Source organism: Carcharodon carcharias, chromosome 1 (genome assembly GCF_017639515.1).
Source record: "Carcharodon carcharias isolate sCarCar2 chromosome 1, sCarCar2.pri, whole genome shotgun sequence".
NCBI classification, from domain to species: domain Eukaryota; kingdom Metazoa; phylum Chordata; class Chondrichthyes; order Lamniformes; family Lamnidae; genus Carcharodon; species Carcharodon carcharias.
The window spans coordinates 70,044,956-70,068,883 of NC_054467.1; the positions used below are offsets into that span (position 1 = coordinate 70,044,956).

At 40.9% G+C, this 23,928-nt stretch overlaps 1 protein-coding gene across 3 annotated transcripts in view; it reads right to left on the reverse strand.

Annotated features, from left to right (window-relative positions):
• The window catches only part of LOC121289229 (F-box/WD repeat-containing protein 7-like), a 217,292-nt gene extending 193,594 nt beyond the window's left edge, over positions 1–23,698 (reverse strand). The window contains exon 1 of one of the 3 annotated variants that reach the window (XR_005945529.1): positions 23,069–23,193. Coding sequence is in view for 1 of the 3 variants with exons in the window: in XM_041208494.1 (XP_041064428.1) it covers positions 23,069–23,242 (174 nt within the window). In the remaining 2 variants the exon portion in view is untranslated. Of the gene's footprint in view, positions 1–23,068 lie in introns of all 3 variants that reach the window. The other 2 variants (XR_005945532.1, XM_041208494.1) reach the window with 2 other exon arrangements.
• Between the last annotated feature and the right edge of the window lie 230 nt (positions 23,699–23,928).

Sequence of the window (23,928 nt, forward strand, 5' to 3'; positions counted from 1 at the left end):
AGGAGCAATGCACATTTAGTATTATGCGGACTGTTAAGTTAACAATACAATTAAGTAATTTCCTGTCAATGTGGAAATGCCCCATTATATATTATACTAAATGACTTCTCCTCTGCTTCTTCCATTGCATTTCATGGATCATCATTAGGAAGATAATTTCTTCTGAATTCAGTTGACGTGCAAGTCACCTAGCAGATTTCTGTCCTTTTTCGCCATCAGTTTCACCACATTCTTTCTCAATAGGATGAATTATTTGTTGGGGTACAGCTCCATCAGCAAAACTTGCCTGACAATAAAAGTGCAGGAATGGGAACCTGAGTCAATTTTGCCCCCTCTAACCCATGACAATTTTTGCAGCGCTGTTATTCAAGCCAAAATCAGCACAGGTCAAGAATCAAACCTGGGACCTACCTGGTATGGATGGAACAACTTCTCACTGCCTTAAGTAGTTGAGCCAGAGAGGCTATGGTACACTTATCCAATAACGAGCCAGAGAACATTATTTCAGACTCAAGAATACATTATTTAAGGATAAGCTTCCACCCGCACATCACCAACAGCACACCCCCCCCCCCAACCACCTCCCTTCCCGCCCCTCACACCAAACAAATCACATTCTCAGGTTAATAAATGCAGCCTTCCCAACTTCGTCCATATCTTACGTATCAATTAAAGATAGATTATATTAGTGTAGATAAAATAGTCAGCAGGTCTCCATCACAACAATGTTCAAGTCAATTTTTTGAACTGCAGTCCTTTAATGGATCATTACTTTCAATTATTTGTTTATCACGATTACTTCTTGGCCCCACAGTTGGTGTTTAATGGTGTATTCAGATCATGGCTATTAAAGTCAGTCAGAAACACTTTGGCTTTGCACCAACATTTATGGCTATATAGAAAATGCAGTATGAACTGGAATCAAAGCCTAACCAGAGTGAAGAGGAGTGTGCCCAAGAGGAGACTCCGCTTCATTTTGCTTCTGTCAATAAGGCCTTTGACAACTGATTCACATCCACAAGTTTAGTGAAACTGTGAAGCTGAAACAAGTTTACAACAATACTTAGTGTGAATGCACCAAAAGATCATGATCTTCAAAAACCAAACTAAACTAGTATAATCATCCCTTGCAATTTTTTTTTAAAAAGAAAATCACTGCATACCCATACTACACATTCTGCACTTATCAGAGAGACCATGTGGAAAAGAGAACTTACGAAGTCTATCAACTTCTATTTATCAACAGAAATGTCTACAATATTGTATCCATGCATCAAATTGAAAATCTATACACTTAAATATATTGAACAGAATTTATTACTAAAAAAAAATTATTACAGGTGCAGTCCCTCAAATCCAGCAACCTTGGGACCGAGGCCATGCTGGACTTGAGATATTGTTAGATTTTGGGACGGGTGGTTTGGCTCAGATGGGGTCAAGGGTTGCTTAGAGCACGAGATCAAGTGACACGCAAAATGGCATAGCTGATAACTGGTCTACAGCTACACAGCCCAACGCAGCGCCTAGCCAAATTTTAAAAAAAACTTTACTCAATTAAAATTGATGTATGCACCATTACAATAGTGTCCGGTTTTCAGACAACTCCAGTTTTTGGGCAGCCAAATTTGAGGTACCTGCATAGAAAGTTTAGTCTATTGCAACATTTGTGAATTTAGACCATTTGGTAGATTGATCATCTCACTCACAGCTGAAGTAAGGGTTCAAAGCTACTGAAGGGAAAAATCAGTTTGTACAACTCTGCTACACCAATGTAACTTAGGGAATGAAAACAGGGTTGTCACAAGGGAACCACTAAATACCACCTTTTAACAGATTTTTACTCTCTTCTTCAATAACAATTCCTTAAGAATGGTTAAAAGGGCATTATGCTGACATGACAATTCACATCTTGGAGTGATACAGCTTTGTGTTTTTTCTTTGGGGACCAAGTGATTATATTAAAAACTTACACAAAGTATGTTTCCAATCAGCTGGCAATGTGAGATAAATGTGACCCAGACCATTTTGCCATTGCAGCTGAAGAGAGCAAATGGCAATGTGAATAAAATAAACAAGTTAAAAACAAAGATTACTTTTAAATACTAAATGGAAGCAGTTCAGAGGGGGTTCACTCATCTGGTACCTGCGGTTGCGGGGGGTGAGTCATCTTACGAGGAAAGGTTGAACAGGCTGGGCCTGGATCCACTGGAGTTCAGAAGATTATGGGGTGATCTTATTGAAACATAAAAGATCCTGAAAAGACTGGACAGTGTGAATGCTGAAAGGATGTTTACCCTGTGGGAGAGACTAGTACTAGGGGACACAGGATAAGGGGTCTCCCATTTAAGAAGAGAAGAAGAAACTTTTGCTCTCACAGGATCGTGAATCTTTGGAACTCGCTTCCCCAGAGAGCAGCGGAGGCAAGATCAATGAATGTCTTTTTTAAGACAGAGGTATGTGGGTCAAAGGTTATTGGGGATAGGCAGAATGTGGAGTTGAGGCCACAATTGGATCAGACATGATCTTATTGAATGGCGGAGCAGGCTCAAGTGGCCAAATGGCCTACTCCTGCTCCTAATTAGTATATTTATATACGTAATACATCAGAGAGGAGGTCAGAGGTTGGGTATTATACAGCAAATAGCTCTCTTCCTGACTCCCCAAAGCCCTCCACAATCTACAAGGCACAAATCAGGAGCATGATGGAATACTCTCTACTTGCTTGGATGCATGAAACTGTAACCTTAGAAGCTCAACAGCATCCAGGTCATAGCAGTCCACTTGATCGGCAGTCTATGTTCAATATCAACTCTCTCCATCAAGCATATTGTGGCTGCTGTGTGTTTTGATGCACTGCAGCAGCTTACAAAGGCTTCTTCAACAGCATCTCCCAAACTCATGACCTCCACTCCCTAGAAGGGAAAGGACTGCTGATGCACAGGACCACCATCACCCCTAAGTTCTCCTCCACGCTACACTCTGTCCGAACTTGGACACTTTTTTAAATATGTAGTTGCTGGGTCAACATTCTGGAGCTACGTAACTAAAAGCAAAGTACAAGTACATCACAGACTGCAGCAGATAACAAGGCAGCTCACCATCACATTCTGAAGAGCAACCAGGGATGGGCAGTAATGCTGGCCTTGCCAATGATGTTTTCTTTTTTAAAAATTCTGTCCTGACCCAAGCCAGTTTACGGCCTTCACCATATCTTATTCACAAAAAAAAATGGTCAGCTAAGCCTTAAATCTTTTATTTGTAAACAAAGTGGGGAAATGAGCCTTCAAAGCCGAAGAGAAAGAAACAGTAAAAGTCGAAAACAACTTGCCTGCGGTACAAGCACACCCATCATTGAAAATCATTAAGCAGACATGAAAACCATCTAGAACACATACTAGCCAGACTTCCATAATAATGAAGAGGCTGGATGGCGCCCAATATCTGCAAAAGGGGAAAATTGAAAATAAAAAAAGTTCCAGACCAAAATGCAAATTTATCAAGCCCATTAATTATTTCAGTGGATTCAGCTTCCTGGCCACGAGCATCAGCGATCCTTCTTAATGTGTCTAGCTCAAAGTATTTTTTGTGGCAGCATGGCAAATATCACTTAAAAATTCTGTTTCTTGATTTCTTACAGGATTCAAGTATAGAAAAGTAACCATTATAAATAAATTTCACAAAGCATTTGTTCAGAAATCTCTTCCCTTTTCATCACCTAAGTTCACAAGAAAAAAAGTATCAGCATGGGCATACAAGAGGCAATTACAAGGGATCAACATAACATCCTGACCAACATGGTCAAGAAAATGGTGCATGTTATCTCACTGGCCCTTACCAATCTACAAATTTCCACTCGTGCAGCTCTTTTGAATGCAGGCTGCTTTAAGGAACAACTGCTCCATAATGAATAGCTGCTTTAAAAGCACTAGGTCTCCTCCCCCTCCGCCACGCAAAACCACCACTGGAAACAGCTCTGCAATATTAATGCACTAATTAAAACACTGCATGTATGACTTAAGAAACATGAGTTCTGTAATTGTCTAGATGTCCACTTTATACCCATCTGATTATTGTAGATGTATAACTGAGGATGCAAAAATATTCGGCAAATATAAAATACTTGGAAGAACAGTGAACAGTTTAAACGTCAATAGAAATTAACCTCTGCCTTTTACTATCACGAGCGAAAGTTTATATAATGAAAAGTGAAACTCACATTTTAAAAGTAGTAGTATTTTGACACTTGAGATAGTAAAATGGTCCTAACATATTTTGGCCAGGAACCACATCTAAAGCAATGATTTGCTCAAGTGCCATTCTCAATACAAGACTTAATTTTAAAGTGTTACCACCTGTTTTCAGTGGTTCCTCCTAAAGCCTGGTCAAAAGTCTCTAATTAACAAAAATCACATGAACATACATTCACTAGTAGTCAAGTGTCCACATAGGTTTTCTTCCTAAAAAAACTTGCACATGAATGTAAGCCTCAATAAAAACAATTGAAATTGAGTGTTTCAGAATTTCAATTAGCAGAGATGCAGTGGTTAAAAAGTAAAATTTATGAATACCCAATTATTTTGTACCATAGAGGCTCAAGGCCTCAAGTCTTCCACTCACCCCCAACACTGGGCAGCGCAGTGAATTCATTCAAATTTATTGATTCCAGTGAAGAAAAATTGTGTTTTTCTTTTCGAGTTTGTCCCAAAGTGCAGAGGCATCATGGCATATACATGCTAAGGAAGGAGTGTTTCAAAATGAAATTCAAAACTTAAAACTCAGGGAACATTTATGAACAAGTTACATTAGAATACATATTGTTTGGATTATAAACCAGAATAATTTATCATGCTAGTCTTATATAACTTTGGTTATGATTCCTAATTACTTGCAACTTTTAAGGATTGAGGCTTTTTTTTTAAAGTCACAAATTACATACATGCTATTTAGTTTCAAGTCTTTCAGATAACATATTCAATTCAACAGTTCAACAATTCAAGGCTGTAACCTTGGTCCCCATTGCTTCCTTTTCCTCTGCAGGTTTAGGATTTACTGTTTAGTTTTTCACTCTGCTTTTGGGCAGTTGTTCACCCTTCTGCCATTCACACCTCTTCCAGACACATCTTTTGTTTCTGTACTTATCCCGTTACGGCTCCCTTTGGTTGTGTCCCACTAATCCTTTACCACTTAATCTCTCCTACCCTTCACCCTATAACCTTCCCTTCTGTTCTTATTCCAAACCTCCCCACTTCCTTAAAACTTACAGTTCTAATTTTTCCCAGTTGTCATGTAAGGTCATCAACCTGAAACGTTAACTTTGTTCCTCTTTCCACAGATGATGCCTGATCTGTTATTTCCAGCATTTTCTGGTTTATATTAGATTTCCAGGATCCACAGTTTGACAATTCTGGAGCACATATAACTGAGTCTGCTTTTGCTCAAGATGGCTCACAAAGCAACGTTAACTAGCAAATTTAGTGAGAAAGCAGCAGAAGCCAAGTCAGGGATGCAAATGTCCTTAATGGCATCAGCACCTCCACCTGTAAAATAAAGGATGAATGGATGTGTTGTTTAAACAATGATGTTTATGATGATATAAGCATGACATCAGGATCAAACAATCCGGAGGCTCCAAGAGAGCAAGACACAGAACAGTCTGTCCATAGAACTATGTATTTATCATAAGGTCTTTGTAAATAGTGTAAATAAATAGTTTCAATAAAAAATATGTAATGACCATCTCCAAGTCACTCAGTAAGTGAAACCTCATCAAAGCATGGTGGCAGCATTGGGGGCCGCAGTTCAAGAAAGAGACCACAGATTGGTAACCCACGGATGAAGGCCTTAGAACAGCTTGACTTCGCAATGAAGGAAGACAAGAAAAAAATCTTGGTCGAGGACACAGTGTTGGCAGCCATTGAACAGCCATTACTCTTTCCAAAACCCTTCCAAAACAATGAGGGTCTGCAGCAAGGACAAAAATGGGAGCTCAAAGCGGTAGTTTGAAAGGTGCCAAATAGCTTCTGGTTTACAAGAAAACGCAGAAAACACCAAGTCAGTACGTTTCTATACACAACTGGGGCCATAGCTGACAATATCCTGGCAAGACAAGGAACCAAGGAGACCTAAGCGTCCAATGAGGAGGTTTTGAGGGCCTTCAATAATTACTTCAGCCCAAAGAAGAATCTAGTCATCAAACAGGCACGATTTAACCAAGAGCCAAAAGCCAGGTGAATTCATCGATTAATTTATTAACGATTTATATTGACTGGCCGGTAGCAAACCAAAGAGGATTTAACGTTACAGATGGCCGAATAGTTTGCAATGTGCGTAGAGCTATGATAGCAGAATCGGGGCATACTTCAGGAAGATGTCAAAGCTCAGGAGGGGACAATCCAGTATGTAGGCCCAAAGTGGGTTGCCCCACCACCGAAAGGCCCACCAAAACTGAAGGGGCAGGAAGAACCCTTCCAACAATTTTAAAATGTTCCAGATGAGGTGCCAAAAACAGCATCGTTACAGAGATTACCCAGCAGGGGGAACCAAGTGCTTTCTCTGTGGCAAGACCGGACATTTTAAATAATCCTGCAGATCTAAAGCACAATTGAAGAGGAGATAGTGGGAACAAGCTTCTCAACATTCTAAAGTGCAGCAAATTGGAAATAATGATATTCAGAATGAAGATTTCCTGGAGTAAATAAAACATCCCAATAAGTAGCTCTGATCTGAAGAGGTGGAAGTCAAAGGTTACAGAACAGAATTTAAACTGGACACCAGGCTGGGGTCACAGTCTGACTGGACAATTTGGACTGGCTTAATAATTTTGAGACACAGCCATCAAAAATAAAGCTTCGGGAACTAGGAGGCACGGACCTCAAAGCCCTTCGACATAAAGATAAAGAAATTAATGTAAAGCTTTATATCCTACAGAATCAGCAACTTTCTCTGCTTAGCAAGGTAGCATGTTCATGACTTGGTCTTCTACAGAGGGCCAAAGAGGTAACACAGGATGATGCCGTATTTAGTCATGAATTTCCTAGGTTGTTTCAAGAACTGTGAAAGCTCAAAAGAGAGTATCACATCACTCTACTTCCAGATGCCAATCATGTTTGCTTATTTACCTGTAGGGGGTACTACACCCACTGATCGAGTAAGTCTAAGAGAAAATTGACAGGATGCTTCATCAAGGAGTGATATCTCCTGTTGCAGCGCCTACAATATGGTGCTCAGGTCTAGTGACAGTCCCTAAACCTCATGGAAAAAAATCAGACTCTGCTTTGACTTGACACAGCTAAATAAAGCCGTTCAAAGAGAGACAGACCTGATATCTTCTGTTGATAACAGTCTGGTGAAGTTGTCCAAAAGTGTTCTTTTTACAAAGCTGGATGCCAAGAACAGTTTTTGGCAGATTCCCCTTAACCAAGAATCAAGATTGTTGCCAACGTTTATCACTCTCTTCCATCGCTTTTGTTTCAATCGACTTCCCTTTGGCATATCCTCTGCGCCAGAAATCTTTTAATGCACCAGAAATGTTTTAATGCACTATGTTCAACATCCTCAAAGGCAGAGAAGGCATTATTTGCCATATGGAGGAGCTGCTCATCCATGGTGCTACAAAAAAAGAGCATGATCATAGAGTCCGGGAGGTTTTAAAAATCCTTGAACATGCAGGCTCCACTCTGAATGAAAAGTGCGGGTTTAGGAAGACCACCATCAGACTTTTAGGCCATATTACACAAAAAGGGATAAAAGTAGACCCCCAAAGTCCAAAGCAATTAAAGAATTTCCACAGCCCAAGACTGCTGTTGACAGACAACTACTTTTAGTATGGTCAATCAGTTAGGGAAATTCATCCCAAATCTGTCTGTCAATGAACTTTTATGGGACCTGCTGAGAAAAGGTCAGCAGTGGTACTGGGGAGTCAGGCAGAAGAATGCTTTTGACAAGATTAAAGAGCTGCTTGTCTCTGGGTGTGCTTGCACATTATGACCCCAAACTGCCAGCAATAGTGGTAGCTGATGCACTAGTGATGGGGCTTGGAGCCATTTTTCGACAGATCCAGGAGGATGGCAGGAAAAAAACGGTTTACTTTGCCTCTCGATTGTTGAGAGACTGAAGAACATTATGCAATGGCTGAAAAGGAAGCACTAGTGGTGACATGGGCCTGCAAAAAATTTTTGAGATTACTCAATGGGCTTACAATTCAGGATTGAGACAGACCATAAAACCTCTGGTTACTCTTCTGAATGAAAATTTCTAAGATGCTGCCAAGGATAGAGCGTTTCCGGCAAAGACTCATGCGCTATGGCTCTACAACAGAGGATGTGCCAGGGAAAAGTCAGACAACTGCCGACACACTGTTGAGAGCTACAGCCGACTAGGCTAGAGAGCATCACATGACACTCATCTGAGGTAGAAGCATATTCTTCACCAACAAGCACCCTACCAGCCTCTGAAAACAAACTCAGGGAAATTAGAAAAGCTCAGCTGAAGAGCACAGAATGCAGTCACGTCAGAACAAAGTGCCAAGATAGTTGGCCTGAATATGTCCCAAGCAATCAGGTGTTAAGACAATACCACGAATAACAAAAACATCTAACGACTGTTGAGGACCTTTTAGACTTCAACAACAGGCTAGCAATCCCAAAAGCGATGAGAAGACATTCTCCAAAAGCTTCTTGGTGGTCATATCTCTCAAGGCTGAAGTTTTCTTTCACAAAATGGAAGGATTTGGCATGATCTGGACATGTGAATGCGAAGCTGGGATTTGTTTTTAAAAAAGGTCATAAAATCACCTTGGAACTCTAAACAAGCAAGCCTCTTCCAAGAAATCACATGACCTATATGGTACTTGAAAAGGAATTATTTGATTGTTGAACCGCAAAGCACTAATTAATGAAAAGCTGGGAGTCAAAAAAGCAGTGTCACGTGTCATGAAGCTATTAACGTATATAATGTTTTGGAAAATATCTTTCTTTTAAAATAGAGGTTTAGTCTGCGGGTATGTCTTAATTTGATTGAAGCCAGCTAGTCTGGGTGTTTTGATACGTCCTAGTTTTGATATGTAAGACAGATAGCATGCATTTGCATTTTTTGAATACAGCATTCAACAAGTGGGGTGAAAATTGATGCCTTTCTAGCACCTACCAAGCAATATGTTTATTTTACTAATAAAATTGGTATTATGAAAAGGGTTTCATTATTAAAAGATGAAGTTCAAAGAGGTTGTTGATACAATGAGAATTAACATTCAATTGGGCTGGTACGTATAACTTCAGTAGTTTTCGGGTGTGCAGGCAGAGGCAATATAAGATCAAAAGGCAGCTGCAGGCCTCCAACTGGTCTAACTGGCCCAACAGCAAAAAGAACCTCATTTTGAATTTGTAAGGTGAAAATGCTTTGCCTGGTATCTGGTTAAGTCTATGGGTTGCTGTTGCCTTAATGGAGATTAGTTTGGGAATTTGTTAAAAGTTATAATAGTAGAAATTTGTAGCTATGGGTGTATTTTAACCGGTGTATATTAATAAAATGTTTAATTTAGTTTAATGTAAAACCTTGAGAACTAGTGGTCTGATTCCTGAGTTTAGAGTCACATCTCAAACATAGCACTTAAAACTATTGGTTATGACAGTTGTTTAAAGTTTCCCTCTGGGATTTTTTTTTTATACTCTGCTTTACCAACTGAATTGGTCACAACACATGGCAGAGGAAAAATAAACTGAAGTTGTAAAACCTTGCTTATTTGGAAGGCAGTTTTGTTGGAGACCAAACTGAGGAAAGGCAGCTACCTTGACTGACTCACTCTCTCTACCTTGCCTAAAATTGTGTGTGGCTATCAACCTGTAGCCAGCGAACCCTCATCTGAGTGTAATCAGGCTGTATTTGGACCTGCAAAGCTGGAACCAGTGGTGAGAACATCCAGGCATCCACCAGGACCAGTGGCCGCTCCTTCACATGAGGGAACTCCAGACCAACAGCATTAAGACCCTATGGACTTTATCCTTTATTTTACAATGCCCAATCTCCAAAGCCCATCTCTGCAGAGAGACCCCATCTGCCCTTTGTTTGTCTGTGTATGTGTGCGCACTGGGGGAATTCTTCAGGAAGGGATAGATACTTCTCAATTACAATTGTGTGTTAACCAGTAATTGCAATTTGTTGAAAGAAGTTTTGTTTTAAAATAAATTAATCATTGAGTTTTTGAAAGAAGCCTGGTCAGAGTCTCTTTTCTTCTGGGTACCATAAAAGTAGGTACATAATGGCCCTTTTTGGTCACAAAATTTAAATGCATGATTTGGCCTGAGGAGTAATGGGGCTTGATAATTCGCACAATCCTCCCATCCCGGTTGTAACAATTACCAAATGCAGAGCAAGAGCATAACAATCAGTATGGTGACCTGGAATTTCAAAATCTATTGAAGAATTTATTTTGATGTGTCATCAACAGCCCAGAACTAACAGAACCATTACTACCATCAACATTTCCATCCAGACCTTGGCAAAGGCTAGGAATGGATCTGTTTGGCATCAAAAGAAAAATTTACCTTATAGTCATTGACTAGTACTCTGGTTGGTTGGAAAGCAGCAGAAGCTGTGGTAAAAACTTTGAAACACATTTACTCTACCTATGGCATTCCAAATGAGGTCATCTTGGGCAACGGTCCACAGTATATATGAGCATTTCTGACAATTCTCAGCGGAATATGGATTTCACCATGTGGCCAGTTCACCACACCATCCGCAAGCAAATGAAGAAGTGGAGAGAGTGGTAAAAACCATAACAATGTTAATGAAAAAGAGCAATGACCTAGAGCTAGCCTAACTCTAGTAATGGCTTTTTGCAGAACTGATAGGGAAAATGCTAGAAGGCACAACTTCTTTCATTGCAGTATCAGCTCAGACCCAACAACACCATGACCAAGTGGCAACACACAAAGAGAAACAGTCCAGCTGGTATAAATCAGTAGCATAGAGTGAGAACACTATCCACATTAGAACCAGGTCAAAAGGTGTAGATAAGAGACCATCAGGTAGAAGGTATCATCATAGACCAAAATCAGCAGCCACGACCATATCCTGTAAAAACGTCACTTGGGCTTTCCTGAAGGAATAGAGAGGCTCTGATACTCTTAGAAGCAATGAGGTCAGAGAGAGTCGTAAAAGAACCAGACAGGCTCAACTGTGAGGTTGTGTTTGTGGGAGAATGTACAAATGTAGATAGTTTGTAAATAGTTTAACAGAATAATTTTAAGTTTTGAGATTACACTTGGGAGGAGATGTAGAGTAAAGGGTTAATGGTTATGTTAATTAGACAATGATGCTAATGATGACATACACATGGTATCAGTGTCAAACGACCTGGAGGGTCCAAGAGAACAAGACACAGAACAATTCTGCGTCCATAGAACCATGTACTTACCGTGAGCCCTTTGTAAATAGTGCAAATAAATAGTTTAAGAAGATCTATATACTATCTCCAAGTCACTGAATAAATGAAACCACATTGAAACACTACCAATAGACACTCAAGTACAATCAGCAGCACCATAACATGACAGAGATAAAAACAAAAAACTGCGGATGCTGGAAATCCAAAACAAAACAGAAATACCTGGAAAAACTCAGCAGGTCTGGCAGTATTGGTGGAGAATAACAAAGTTGACGTTTTGAGTCCTCATGACCCTTCAACAGAACTAAGTAAAAATAGGAGAGGGGTGAAATATAAGCTGGTTTAAGGTGGGGGGAGAAGTTGTTGGGGGGGGGGGGGGGGGGGGGGGGGGTGCGGAAAAAGATTTGGTTGTAGGGACAATCAAGCAGTGATAGGAGCAGATAACCAAAAGATGTCACAGACAAAAGAACAAAGAGGTGCTGAAGATGGTGATATTATCTAAAAGAATGTGCTAATTAAGAATGGATAGCAGGACACACAAGGTACAGATAGCTCTAGTGGGGATGGGGTGAAATAAGACTAAAAGGGTGTAAAAGGTATAGATTTAAAAATAATGGAAATAGGTGGGAAAAGAAAAATCTATATAAATTATTGGAAAAAACAAAAGGGTGGGAGAAGAAACGGAAAGGGGTGGGGATGGAGGAGGGAGTTCAAGACCTAAAGTTGTTGAACTCAATATTCAGTCCGGAAGGCTGTAAAGTGCCTTGTCGGAAGATGAGGTACAGTTCCTCCAGTTTGCGTTGAGCTTCACTGGAACAATGCAGCAAGCCAAGGACAAACATGTGGGCAAGAGAGCAGGGTGGAGTGTTAAAATGGCAAGCAACAGGGAGGTCTGGGTCATTCTTGCAGACACACCGAAGGTGTTCTGCAAAGCGGTCGCCCAGTCTGCGTTTGGTCTCTCCAATGTAGAGGAGACCACATTGGGAGCAACGAATGCAGTAGACTAAGTTGGGGGAAATGCAAGTGAAATGCAGCTTCACTTGAAAGGAGTGTTTGGGCCCTTGGACGGTGAGGAGAGAGGAAGTGAAGGGGCAGGTGTTGCATATTTTGCGTATGTATGGGGAGGTGCAGTAAGTGGGGATTAAGGAGTTGGGGGTGATGGAGGAGTGGACCAGGGTGTCACGGAGGGAACGATCCCTACGGAATGCCGCCGGGGGGGTGAAGGGAAGATGTGTTTGGTGGTGGCATCATGCTGGAGTTGGCGGAAATGGTGGAGGATGATCCTTTGAATGCGGAGGCTGGTGGGGTGATAAGTGAAGACAAGGGGGACCCTCCAATATTCTCCCTTCACCTGGACCCCTCCCTCTGGATTCTTACCTTCTCTTGATCTTTTCATTGAGAACTGTCGGCGTGACATTAGTCGTCTCAATTTCTCTGCTCCTCGCAGAGGTGGGGGGAGGGGCGGAGGGTGGGAGGGGGGAGGAAATCAGTTGAAGTTGCCATTTCTAATCAGACCTGTGCATATCAGATGAAGGAGAGGATTGATATTTGTGATGGAGCCATAAGAATAGTCAATACCTTGAGGAGTAAAACTTGCAGAAAAACTCTAATTGGCATTGATCGTTGCTCCCAGCTGGATGCTGAACAACAGGATCAGACTTGACCTCAATACCATTCATGACTAAATAGTTTGTTCCCTCTGTTTCAGCTCAAACTTGAGGATAGGTAAGAAACCAAGATTGTTAGCACCAAATACATTCAGCAGTATGAATCAATACCTTAGTAGCAGGAGTGGTAGGCAGCAGCAGAAAACAGGGGGGAAAAAATCTACTTGTTCAAGTGTTCTGGCCATTATAAATTAAGCAGCAACACCCAACATAACTACAATATAACGAAAACAGGAGCAGGTCATTCAGCACCTTCATGCTGCTCCACCATTCAATAAGATCATTGCTAATCTGAAAGTGGCCTTAACTTCACTTTCCTGGCTGCCCCCTGTAATCTTTGACTCCCTTGTAGATCAAAAATTCTGCCTAACTCAGCCATGAATATCTTCAATGATCCAACCTCCATTGCTCTGTGGGGTGGAGAATTCCAAACATGAATGACCCTCACAGAAGAAATTCCTCATCTCCATTTTAAAATGGGAGACCCCTTATTTTGAAACCATGCCCTCAATCTAGATTTCCCCATGAGGGGAAACATCCCCTCAGAATCTTACTTGCTTCAATAAGATCACCTCTCTTAATTCCAATGAGCATTGGCCCAACCTTTCCTCATAAGACAACCCCTCCATCCCAGGACTCAATCTAGCGAACCTTCTCTGAACTGCCTCCAATGCTAGTATATCCCTCCTTAAGTAGAGACCAAAAGTGTGCACAGTACTCTGGGTGTGGTCTCACCAATACACTGTACAGTTGTAGCAAGATTTCCCCACTTTTATATTCCATTTCCCCTTGCAACAAAGGCCAACATTTCATTTGCCATCCTAATTACTTGCTGTACCCGCATGCAAATCTGTGATTCATGTACAAGATCCCTCTGTACCGCAGCATTCTCACACCAGTTAAATAAAATCCTTCCTGTCAAAGTGGACCTCACATTTTCCCACATTATACTCCATCTGTCAAATTTTTACCCACTCACTCAACCTACCTATATCCCTTTGCAGACTGTGACCTTCTCACAACTTGCTTTCTTACCTATCTCAATGGATTTCATAGCACAAACATTCTGGAGCCAGGGTTATAGCAGTGACTGTTGGCATAAGCCTGACAGAAATTTGGTGTAGCTGGTAAACAAATATTGAGCTTTTTTTCCCTCCTATCTAACTTTTCATGCTAAGTTTTCAAGTGCTCTCCCTTCTCTGTTCCTGCTGAAAAATCCCTGGAGGGAGGTTTAAAGCCCCTACCTCTGATTTTCTGCCCTGAATCTCATCTTTCAAAAACGTTAATACCCTCCTTGATCTTGACATCTCAAGTGGCTTCTCCATCTCAAGTTTTAGACCACTTTCTCACCTCTCTTTTACCAGCAAGAAAAGTAGAGCAAAATTAACAAAACTACATCTGAACTAACTAGTGCACCAAGATGTATGATTTCACAAGACACAAACAGCAAGATTTTCCTTTTAGGGCAACACATGAAAAGTCACTGAATAGCAAACATTTCTCAATGCAAAGTGATACTGTAGACAAGCTGTCATAATTTTGCACTGCACATTTATATTATGTCATAATACAATAGGAATCCAGCTGAATTTTTTCCTGGTTCCCCAGAATTTTTTTTTCTCTTAACATGTTACTATTTTCAATTAGCAGCTCTCACTAATCAGCCACCTCCAGGGAAGTACCAATTAGCAGAGGGCCACTAAGCCAAACTTACTGTAACATTTCATAAATACTGTAATTTCATACATTACTGATCAGATTACATTTTGCTGGAAAGCATCAACTAATCATTTTCAAAAAAACCTATGGTTAAGTAATTGTTCACTTGTACACCAACCTTTAACATGTGCTCTTTGCAACAATGCTAAAGATGTAGTATAAATCCAGAGAGAATTTGTGCAACATCCTGCTGCAGCTGGTCTCACATGAACCAAGTCTGATGCTGCATGGGATATAATTTTACTACAGTACCAAACCCATTTGCAAAGTACTGTAAGTGTCCACTGGACCCCCCTGGGCAAGTTTATACTAGCTGGTTTTAAGTGTTTAGAAAGTGCTGTTCGCACTCTTCAAATATTTAAATTTTAAAGGCTCAGAGGGCAATTCACATGCAAATAATAGAGCTGCGTGCTAAAAAATTCAATTTCAAGCCAGTAAACGAACTGCAGTACTGAGAGATTGGTTTCAATCTGGAAGCAGCAGTCTAAATGCAACGTAAAGTTTAAGAAATAAATTTATCAGAATAATTTAAGCAATGATTAATGTCTCAAACGACTTTATAATTTAATTGTGAAGTATGAATTTTTTTTAAAACAGTGTAAACTTTGGTCTACTCACTACAGATGATTTCACAATTCTAATTAATTCCTCTGCATTCACGTAATTGCTTTAAGCTCAGTTTGAAATAACTATGTAGCTTGACAAGAGTTAGTAAATAAATATGGATTTCATCAAGTTAAGTGAAAAAATGCAACTACCTATCAGGGACTTTCACCACAAACTACTGTTTTGACAACGTAAGTCAAAGCAATCGGGCGCACAATAAAATCAATGTTACGGGCGCACAATAAAATCAATGTTACGGGCGCACAATAAAATCAATGTTACGGGCGCACAATAAAATCAATGTTACGGGCGCACAATAAAATCAATGTTACGGGCGCACAATAAAATCAATGTTACGGGCGCACAATAAAATCAATGTTACGGGCGCACAATAAAATCAATGTTACGGGCGCACAATAAAATCAATGTTACGGGCGCACAATAAAATCAATGTTACGGGCGCACAATAAAATCAATGTTACGGGCGCACAATAAAATCAATGTTACGGGCGCACAATAAAATCAATGTTACGGGCGCACAATAAAATCAATGTTACGGGCGCACAATAAAATCAATGTTACGGGCGCACAATAAAATCAATGTTACAGGCGCACAATAAAATCAATGTTACGGGCGCACAATAAAATCAATGTTACGGGCGCACAATAAAATCAATGTTACGGGCACACAAGCACCTTCTTGCATATTACACAATGTTCAATCAGTAAGAATTGTTCGCTTAATAGAGGGTGCTGTAACGCAAGAAGTAGAAGTTACAATTGCTCATGAGATGGATAGTAAAATGCTTCAGTGTTTAAACAAGTTACTGACCCTTTAATACAAGTCTTAAAAAAATTGGATAGGAATTGCAAATAGTTATGTTGGACATGAAGTAGGTAAAGCGCAGATCCACCAGAACACCACCAGGGCTAAAAGGGTTACATTTTGAGGAAAGGTTGCTTAGGTTAATTAGATTTGTATTCTCTTGAGTATAGAAGATTATGGGCTGACCTAATTGAGATGCTTAAGATAATTAAAGGGTTTGATAGAGTAAATAGAAACTATTTGCTCCAGTGGGAAAATCCAGAACAAGGGGTCTAACCTTAAAATTAGAGCTAGGCCTTTCATGAGTGAATTTAGGGCACACTTCTTCAGGGAATCTGGAACTCTTTCCCCTAAAAAAGCTGTTGAGGCCAAGGCCACATGAGTTCATAGATTTCTGGTAGGCAAAGAGGATTTCTGTTAGGCAAGGATATTAAGGGATGTGGAACCAAGTTGGATTAACAGGCAGTTAAAGTACAAATCAGCCACGAGCTAGATGTAGGGTGGAACATATTTGATGGGCTGAAAGGCATACTCCTGTGGTTATGTTCCTATAGTTTCCACATTATACATTCTTCTTTGAAGCTTTCACAATTGTCAGAAAACTGATTAGCAAAAAGTTTGAAAGTAAAGCATACCCGCTGGGTTTAACAATAAAAGCAATCCAAATCAAATGTGTAAAACAAAAACAGAATTACCTGGAAAAACTCAGCAGGTCTGTGCGCCTGACATCACTTCAGCACATTTGCACCTTTTTCCAGCACATACAACTCCCATTTTATACAGTGCCTTTAATGTAATAAAATACTCCAAGGTTCTTCACAGAAGAGTTGCAAAGCAAAATTTGACATCAAATCATAAAGATATGTTATGGCAGATGGCCATACACTTGGTCAAAGAGGTAAGTTTTAAGAAGTGTCTTAAAGGAAGAAAGCAAGATAGAGGCAGAGGTGCATAGGGGGGGGGGAATTCCAGAGGTTAGGACCTGAGCAGTTGAAAAAAAGTCAATGGTGGAGCACTTAAAATCAGAAATAGGGAGGGCAATATCCTAGAGGGATTTGAAAAGAAGGATGAGAGTTTTAAAAATGAAGGCATTACTTGACCAGGAGCCAACAAAGGTCAGCAAGCACAGGAGTGATGGATGAATGGGACTTGGTGCACGTAAGGACATGGGCAGCTGAGTTTTGGAAGACTTCAAACTTACAGTGGATTAGAATTTTGGAGGCTATCCAGGAGTGCATTGGAATAGTCAGATCTAGAGGTAACAAGGGCTTGGATAAGAGTTTCAGCAGCAGATGAGCTAAGGCAGGAGCAGAGTTGGGAACAACACAGCCATTGTTTTTGAATACATTTATATTTTTACTCTTCCACAAGAACACACAAAAAATAGGAATAGACCATATGGCCCGTCGAGTCTGCTCTGCCATTCAACACGATCGTGGTTGATCTTGGGCTTCAACTCCATTTTCCCACCTCTCCCCATATCCTTTAATTCCGAGACACCAAAAATATGTCTATCCCAGGAGCATCCACAACCCTCTGTTGGAGAGAATTCCAAAGGTTCACAACCCTTTGAGTGAAGAAATTTCTCATCTCAGACCTAAATGATCAACCCCTTATCCTGAGACTGCTCCCATGTTTGAGGCTCCCTGACCAGCGGAAACAATCCCTCAGCGTCTAGCCTTTCAAGCCCCTTCAGAATTTTGCAGGTTTCAATGAGATCACATCTCATTCTTTTAAACTCCAGAGTATATAAGCCCAATTTACTTCTCCTCTCATCACAGCACAACCCCCTCACCCCAAGGACCAATTTAGTGAATGTTCACTGTCCTGCCTCCAATGCAAGTATATCCATTTTTAAACGTGGAAACCCAGAATTGCACACAGTATTCCAGATGTGGTCTCACCAAAACCCTGTACAATTATAGCAAGACTGCTTTATTCTTTGACTTCAATCCCCTTGCAATAAAGGCCACAATGCCATTTGCCTTCCTATTTGCTTACTGCACCCACATGCTAACTTTCCACGTTCCTTGTATGAGCACACCCAACACTTAAAGGTTTCACACGTTTTTAAAAATATTCTGTTTTTCTATTCTTGCAACCAAAGTGAATAACATCACACTTTCCTACATTATACTCCATCTGCCATCTTGTTGCCCACTTACTTAACCTGTCTATATCTCTTATCAGCCGGTGTCTTCCCTGTGGCTTACCTTTCCACCTGGCTTGGTACCATCAGCAAACTGCTACATTATGAAGAGACAGAGAGTAATGTAGACTGTAAATAGCTAAGGCCCCATAACTGATTCTCGTGATACTACACTGTTCCCTGCCTGCCAGCTTGAAAATGCCCCATTTATGCCCACTCTTTACTTCCATTAACCATGCTAAAATATTACCCTCAACTCCATGAGCCCTTACGTTGCCTATTAAACTTGTGTGGAACCTTATCAAATGCCTTCTGGAATTTCAGGTGTATTATACCTACTGGCTCCCCTTAACCTGCCCTCTAGTTACATCCTCAAAAAACTAATAAATTTGTCAAACAGGATTTCCCTTTAATAAACCCATGTTGTCTTGTTCTAATCATACTAATATTAAGGAAGTCTTAAGCAAAGATTCCAGCATTTTCCCAACAACTGATGTTAGGCTAACATGCCTGTAGTTCCCTGTTTTCTCCCTCCCTCCTTTCTTGAAAAGCGGTATAATATTTGCCAACTTCCAATCTAATTGGACCATTCCCAAATCTAGGAATTTTGGAAAATCATAACCAGCACATCCACTACCTCTGCAGCTATCTCTTTTATAATCCTAGGGTGTAGGCCATCAAGTCCTGGGTATTTGCCAGATTTTAGTCCCTTAAATTTCTCCAATATCAGCAGAGAAAAACTATTGATTTCCTTAATTTGCTCACTCATTTTAGCCCCTATGTTACTGGCTATTTCTGGAATTAAATTTGCATCTTCTACTCTGAAGATAGGCAAAATATTTGTTCAATGCCTCAGCCATTTCCTCATTCTCCATGATAATTTCTCCTGTCTTTGTTTCTAAGGGACTAATGTTTATTTTAGCTACTCTCTTCCTTTTTATATACCTATAAAAGCTCTTACAATCTGTTTTTATATTTCTGGGCAGTTTACTCTTATTCCATTTTTTCCCCCTCAACTTTTTGGTGGTACTTTGCCAGTTTCTAAAATACTCCCAATCCTCAAGCTTACTGTAGCTTTTTTTTGCAACATTGTATGCCTCTTCTTTTAATCTATTGCTACCCTCAACTTCCTGATTGAGCCAGAAATTGGGTTTTTCTTGCTGAATTTTTGTTGTTCAATGGCATGTATTTTTGTTGAACATTGAATTGTTTCTTTAAAATGTTTTCCACTGTACATTTACCTCCATACCTTTCAGTTTATTTACCTTAGCCAGTTCTCCCCTTATACCTAAGTAGTTGGCTTGAAGTTTAAGATTCTTGTTTGTGATTGGAATATAAAATACTCAAACTTAACAAGGAATTCAATGGTATTATGATCACTATTTCTTTTATTATGACATTAATTAACTCTGCTTCATTACACAATATTAGATATAACGATAACTTTATCCCATGTCAGTTCCACAACTGCTGCAAGAAACTATCAAGAAAATGTTCTACAAATTCTTCTTCTAAGTCACACTTGCCAATTTGATTGTCTCAGTCTATATGGGTTTAAAATCCCCCAAAATTATGTTTCCTTTGTTACAAGCTCCAATGGTTTCTAGTTTAATGCTCTGCCCAAGAGTATAGCTGTTAGGGTGCCTATAAACTACTCCCACCAGTGTCTCCTGACCCTTTCTATTCCCAATTTCCACCTATACTGGTCCTACTTCATGATCTTCTGAGGCCAGGTTCTTTCTCACAAATGTCCTTATGTCACCTTTTATTATCAGGGTTACCCCTCCTCCTTGCCATTGTCTATCTTTCTGAAATATTATGTACCTGGAATAGTTATTTATCAACCTTGATTACCTTGTAATCATGTCTCCGTAACGCCGATTAGATCCAAATCATATACCTCTATTTGTGCCACTAGCTCATCTATTTTCTTGTAGGTGCTTCGTGCATTCTGATAAGGAACCTTTAATTTCTTTTTTATTTCTATTCCTGCAATAAATTTATTTGATTACAATTTTTGTTAAACTCTGTCCCTTCCTGTCCTACTCTGCTTGTCTTTACCCACATTGTTATACTGTTCCAATGCCTCAACTTTTCTTTTTGGATTTCTAAATCAAATCTCCCTTCACCCAAACCCTCCTCCCCACCCTCTTAGTTTAGTACCTTGTCCTCAGCCCTAGTTATACGATTGGCCAGGACACTGGCCCCAGTGGAATTCTTCCCTACGATTAGCTCACTCTTCTCTGATTAGTGATGCCAGTGCCTTGTGAATCAAAACCCCTTCTTTCCACACCACGCTTTGAGCCACTCATTCAATTCTCTAATCTGTCTGACCCTGTGCCAATTGCCAGGTGACTTAGGTAACAATCCAGAGATGATTAGCTTTGATGTTCTGCTTTTTAATTTGGATCCTAACTCCTCAAATTCTCTTAGCATATCATTCCCGGTTCTACCTATGTTTTTGGTTCCCACGTGAACCACAGCAAATGGATCCTCCTCCTCCCACTTCTAGTTTCTCTCCAGCTATGAGGAGATGTCCTTAACCCTGGCACTGGGCAGGTAACACAATCTTCGGAGCTTCCATTCTCGGCTGCAGAGGACAGTATCTATCGCCTGACTATACTGCTTCTGATCACTATCGCATTCCTCTTCGCTCCTTTCACTTGAATGGCATCCTATACTATGGCGCCTGGCCAGTCCATTCATCCACCTTGCAGTCATTCTCCTCATCTATACTGGTAGCAAGCATTGCGTACCTGCTGGACAAAGTCAGGGGCTGAGGTTCCTCCATCATTAGAAGCTGATTCCCCATACCTGCCTGACGCACCATCACACCCACCTATCCCTGACCAATGGCCAACTCTAAAGTTCTGCATAATACAAGTGTGTGACTGCCTCCTGGAACAAAGTATCCAGGTAACTCTACCCCTCTCTGATGTCCACAACTCAGACTCCAGCTGAGCAACTCTGAGCCAAAGTTGCTTAAGATGCAGACACCGCAGATATGGTTGCCCGGAATTGCATTGCATTCCACAGATTTCCCATAAGCTGCAGTCACGGCACACCACCAGACCTGCCATTTCTTCCAACTTTATTTAGTTAATTACGCAGCTAAAATAATAGAAAGTTGCAGTCACCTAGCTTGGAGACAAAGAAAACTCACCAACTAACTGGAGGCTAAAAAAAGTAGAAAAAGGAATACCTCTTTCGCCCTCTGCACTGAATTCACACCTGAACTAACTTCCCAACTACACACACTGTCTACCTCTCACTCCGGCGTGGTCTCCTCTCTGTGCGCCCTCTTACTCCTACTTCCCTTACAGCAATAAAAGTATTCTCATACCAACCAATTAGTTTTGAATGGCTTTAATTAAATATATATACACATCTAGTAAGCATGTTGTTTTTACAAGGTGAAATTTCGGGTGAGCAATGGTTTTCATTGGTATGTGACGTTTACAATTTGATCCACTTTCCTATCAAGCAGCTAAGTCAATTGAGTCTAGCTTCTTAAGAAATCTAAGTTTATAGATAATAACTTCATTCAGCCATTACATTGAAGATACCTACCTTTAGGCAAGTGAGTGTTGAAACAATGAAAACAGACAATGCAGAGCTGTGCTGTCTTCTTACATTGAAGTTAAATACTGTGCTTTACAAATGCATGCAGTCTGTATAAGGGTCTTCAACTATCAGTGAAGTTAAGAAAGGGCCGACTACAATATGAGCACTTTTCACAATGCTAAAAAAAAACTAGGGTGTTGTAAGCAGTTCAGTTAAAAATTAAAACGAAGACTCATGCCACAAACATCAAGGCAATCAAAACTCCTTATGTAGATAAAACGTAATTTATATGTTGCCCATTCATCAATGCAACATAATAACCACTTTGCACAAGATGTGAAATAAAACAAGTTAAAATTTAATACAGCAAAAAATGCATACTAAAACCAACGGCCCAAGCCACAATATCTAGCCTAATCACAATATCACAACCTTCAATATCTAGTATGAACAACCATCATTGAACTCGAAGGCATTCACGAACTGGAAACATCAATGTAACCCATAACACATCCAAATGCTGTTCGCATCCTTACGCATTAAGGGATTGAACCTTCGCAATACACCATTAGACGTTAATCTGCATTATCATATGTAAATTCAGATAAATGAATTCAATAAAAAAATATTTTAAAATTAACTTTCAACAAAAGAATTGAAACCAGCTGGGAGCTTAGATCATGTTGGCATCAAATGTTACGATACATTGGAAATCTCACTTTGCATTGATGTTTGGAAGAAGCAACCCTGTTCACACTTGATTGGAGACATTTAATAGGGATTGAAACACTATACAAACGGATTAAAACTATTATATTTAAGCCTTGGATCACCAGAGATGGCGTTAATGACTTTTCTAGCGGGGTACAGGCGTTTCAATAAACCAATTAATTTCTGACTTAAAAAGACACCAATTGACTTCGTTTCCTGAACTTGACAATCATGTAGATTAACTTCTAATAGGATCGCTGGCTGCCCAGCCCCCTGAAAGGAGAAGGATGAGGATAGGATTTATGTGTAGCTTTTTTCCTCTTGGTGTTAATCATTTACTGTTCTCACTCCTTTCCACGCCAATACACACAGAGAGGGTTCCCCCTTCTCTCTCGGTCTCCTGCAGCTAATAACACAATGTGTGTGAATGAGTAACTCACCCGAGCGGGAGGATGAGACACGCTTTGACTCCAGATGAAATGCAGCTCACACCGACTCCGGGACTCACCACCACCCCCCGCACTAAATCGGGAATGGGATCGGAATGGGGGGGTGGGGGTCCCGGTCAATTTCAGTACTTTACCCAGGGGATAGCGGGCGGGGCTGCTGCTCATCAGCTTTACAAAGTGCCCCGGGGTCTCCCCACTCTAGTCCGGGGTGATGTCCGTCTCACCCATCGCCACCCCCCCACCCCCCCCCCAATTCACAGACTCCTAAACAGAGTCTGCCTCTTCTTTGTAACGCAGATCCTGAAGACGGCTGTCCGCGGCCTCCCTCCCACAGAGCCCGGGCTGTCTATAAACTTTCCCTGCTCGGTGCCCCCTCTTCTCTCTCTTTCTCACGCTGGCTGAGTGTCCTTATACCATGGCTTGTTGCCGCTGTGTTATTGGGGGAGGGGGGAGGCTCCCCACTGCCCTAGCCCTGACTCTGCACGGGGCAGGCGCACGCAGCCCCCTCTCGCTCGAGCTCTGTCTCGAGCAAGCGCACGAGTCAAACGTTCTCTTCTGGTGGCTTCCACTGAACTTCAGGCTGAGAGAGAGAGTAAGTGAAGCGAGAGGGGGATGGGAGGTAACCCCATCGCACAGGCGGCGCGGGGAAATGACATCAGCCCAGTCACTGGCCAGCTGCGTCAGAGGAGGGGGTGTTGGGAGGAGGAGGAGAAACCATGGAGATGCTCCAGCTCGAGGGAGGGAAGAGGAGAGGGGGATATTTCAGGACGTTTCGGTGAATGGTTGCCACTTTTTTTGTCAAGTTCAAAGCCCAACATCAGTCAGAGTGAAATCGGAATGCGTTCTGACGG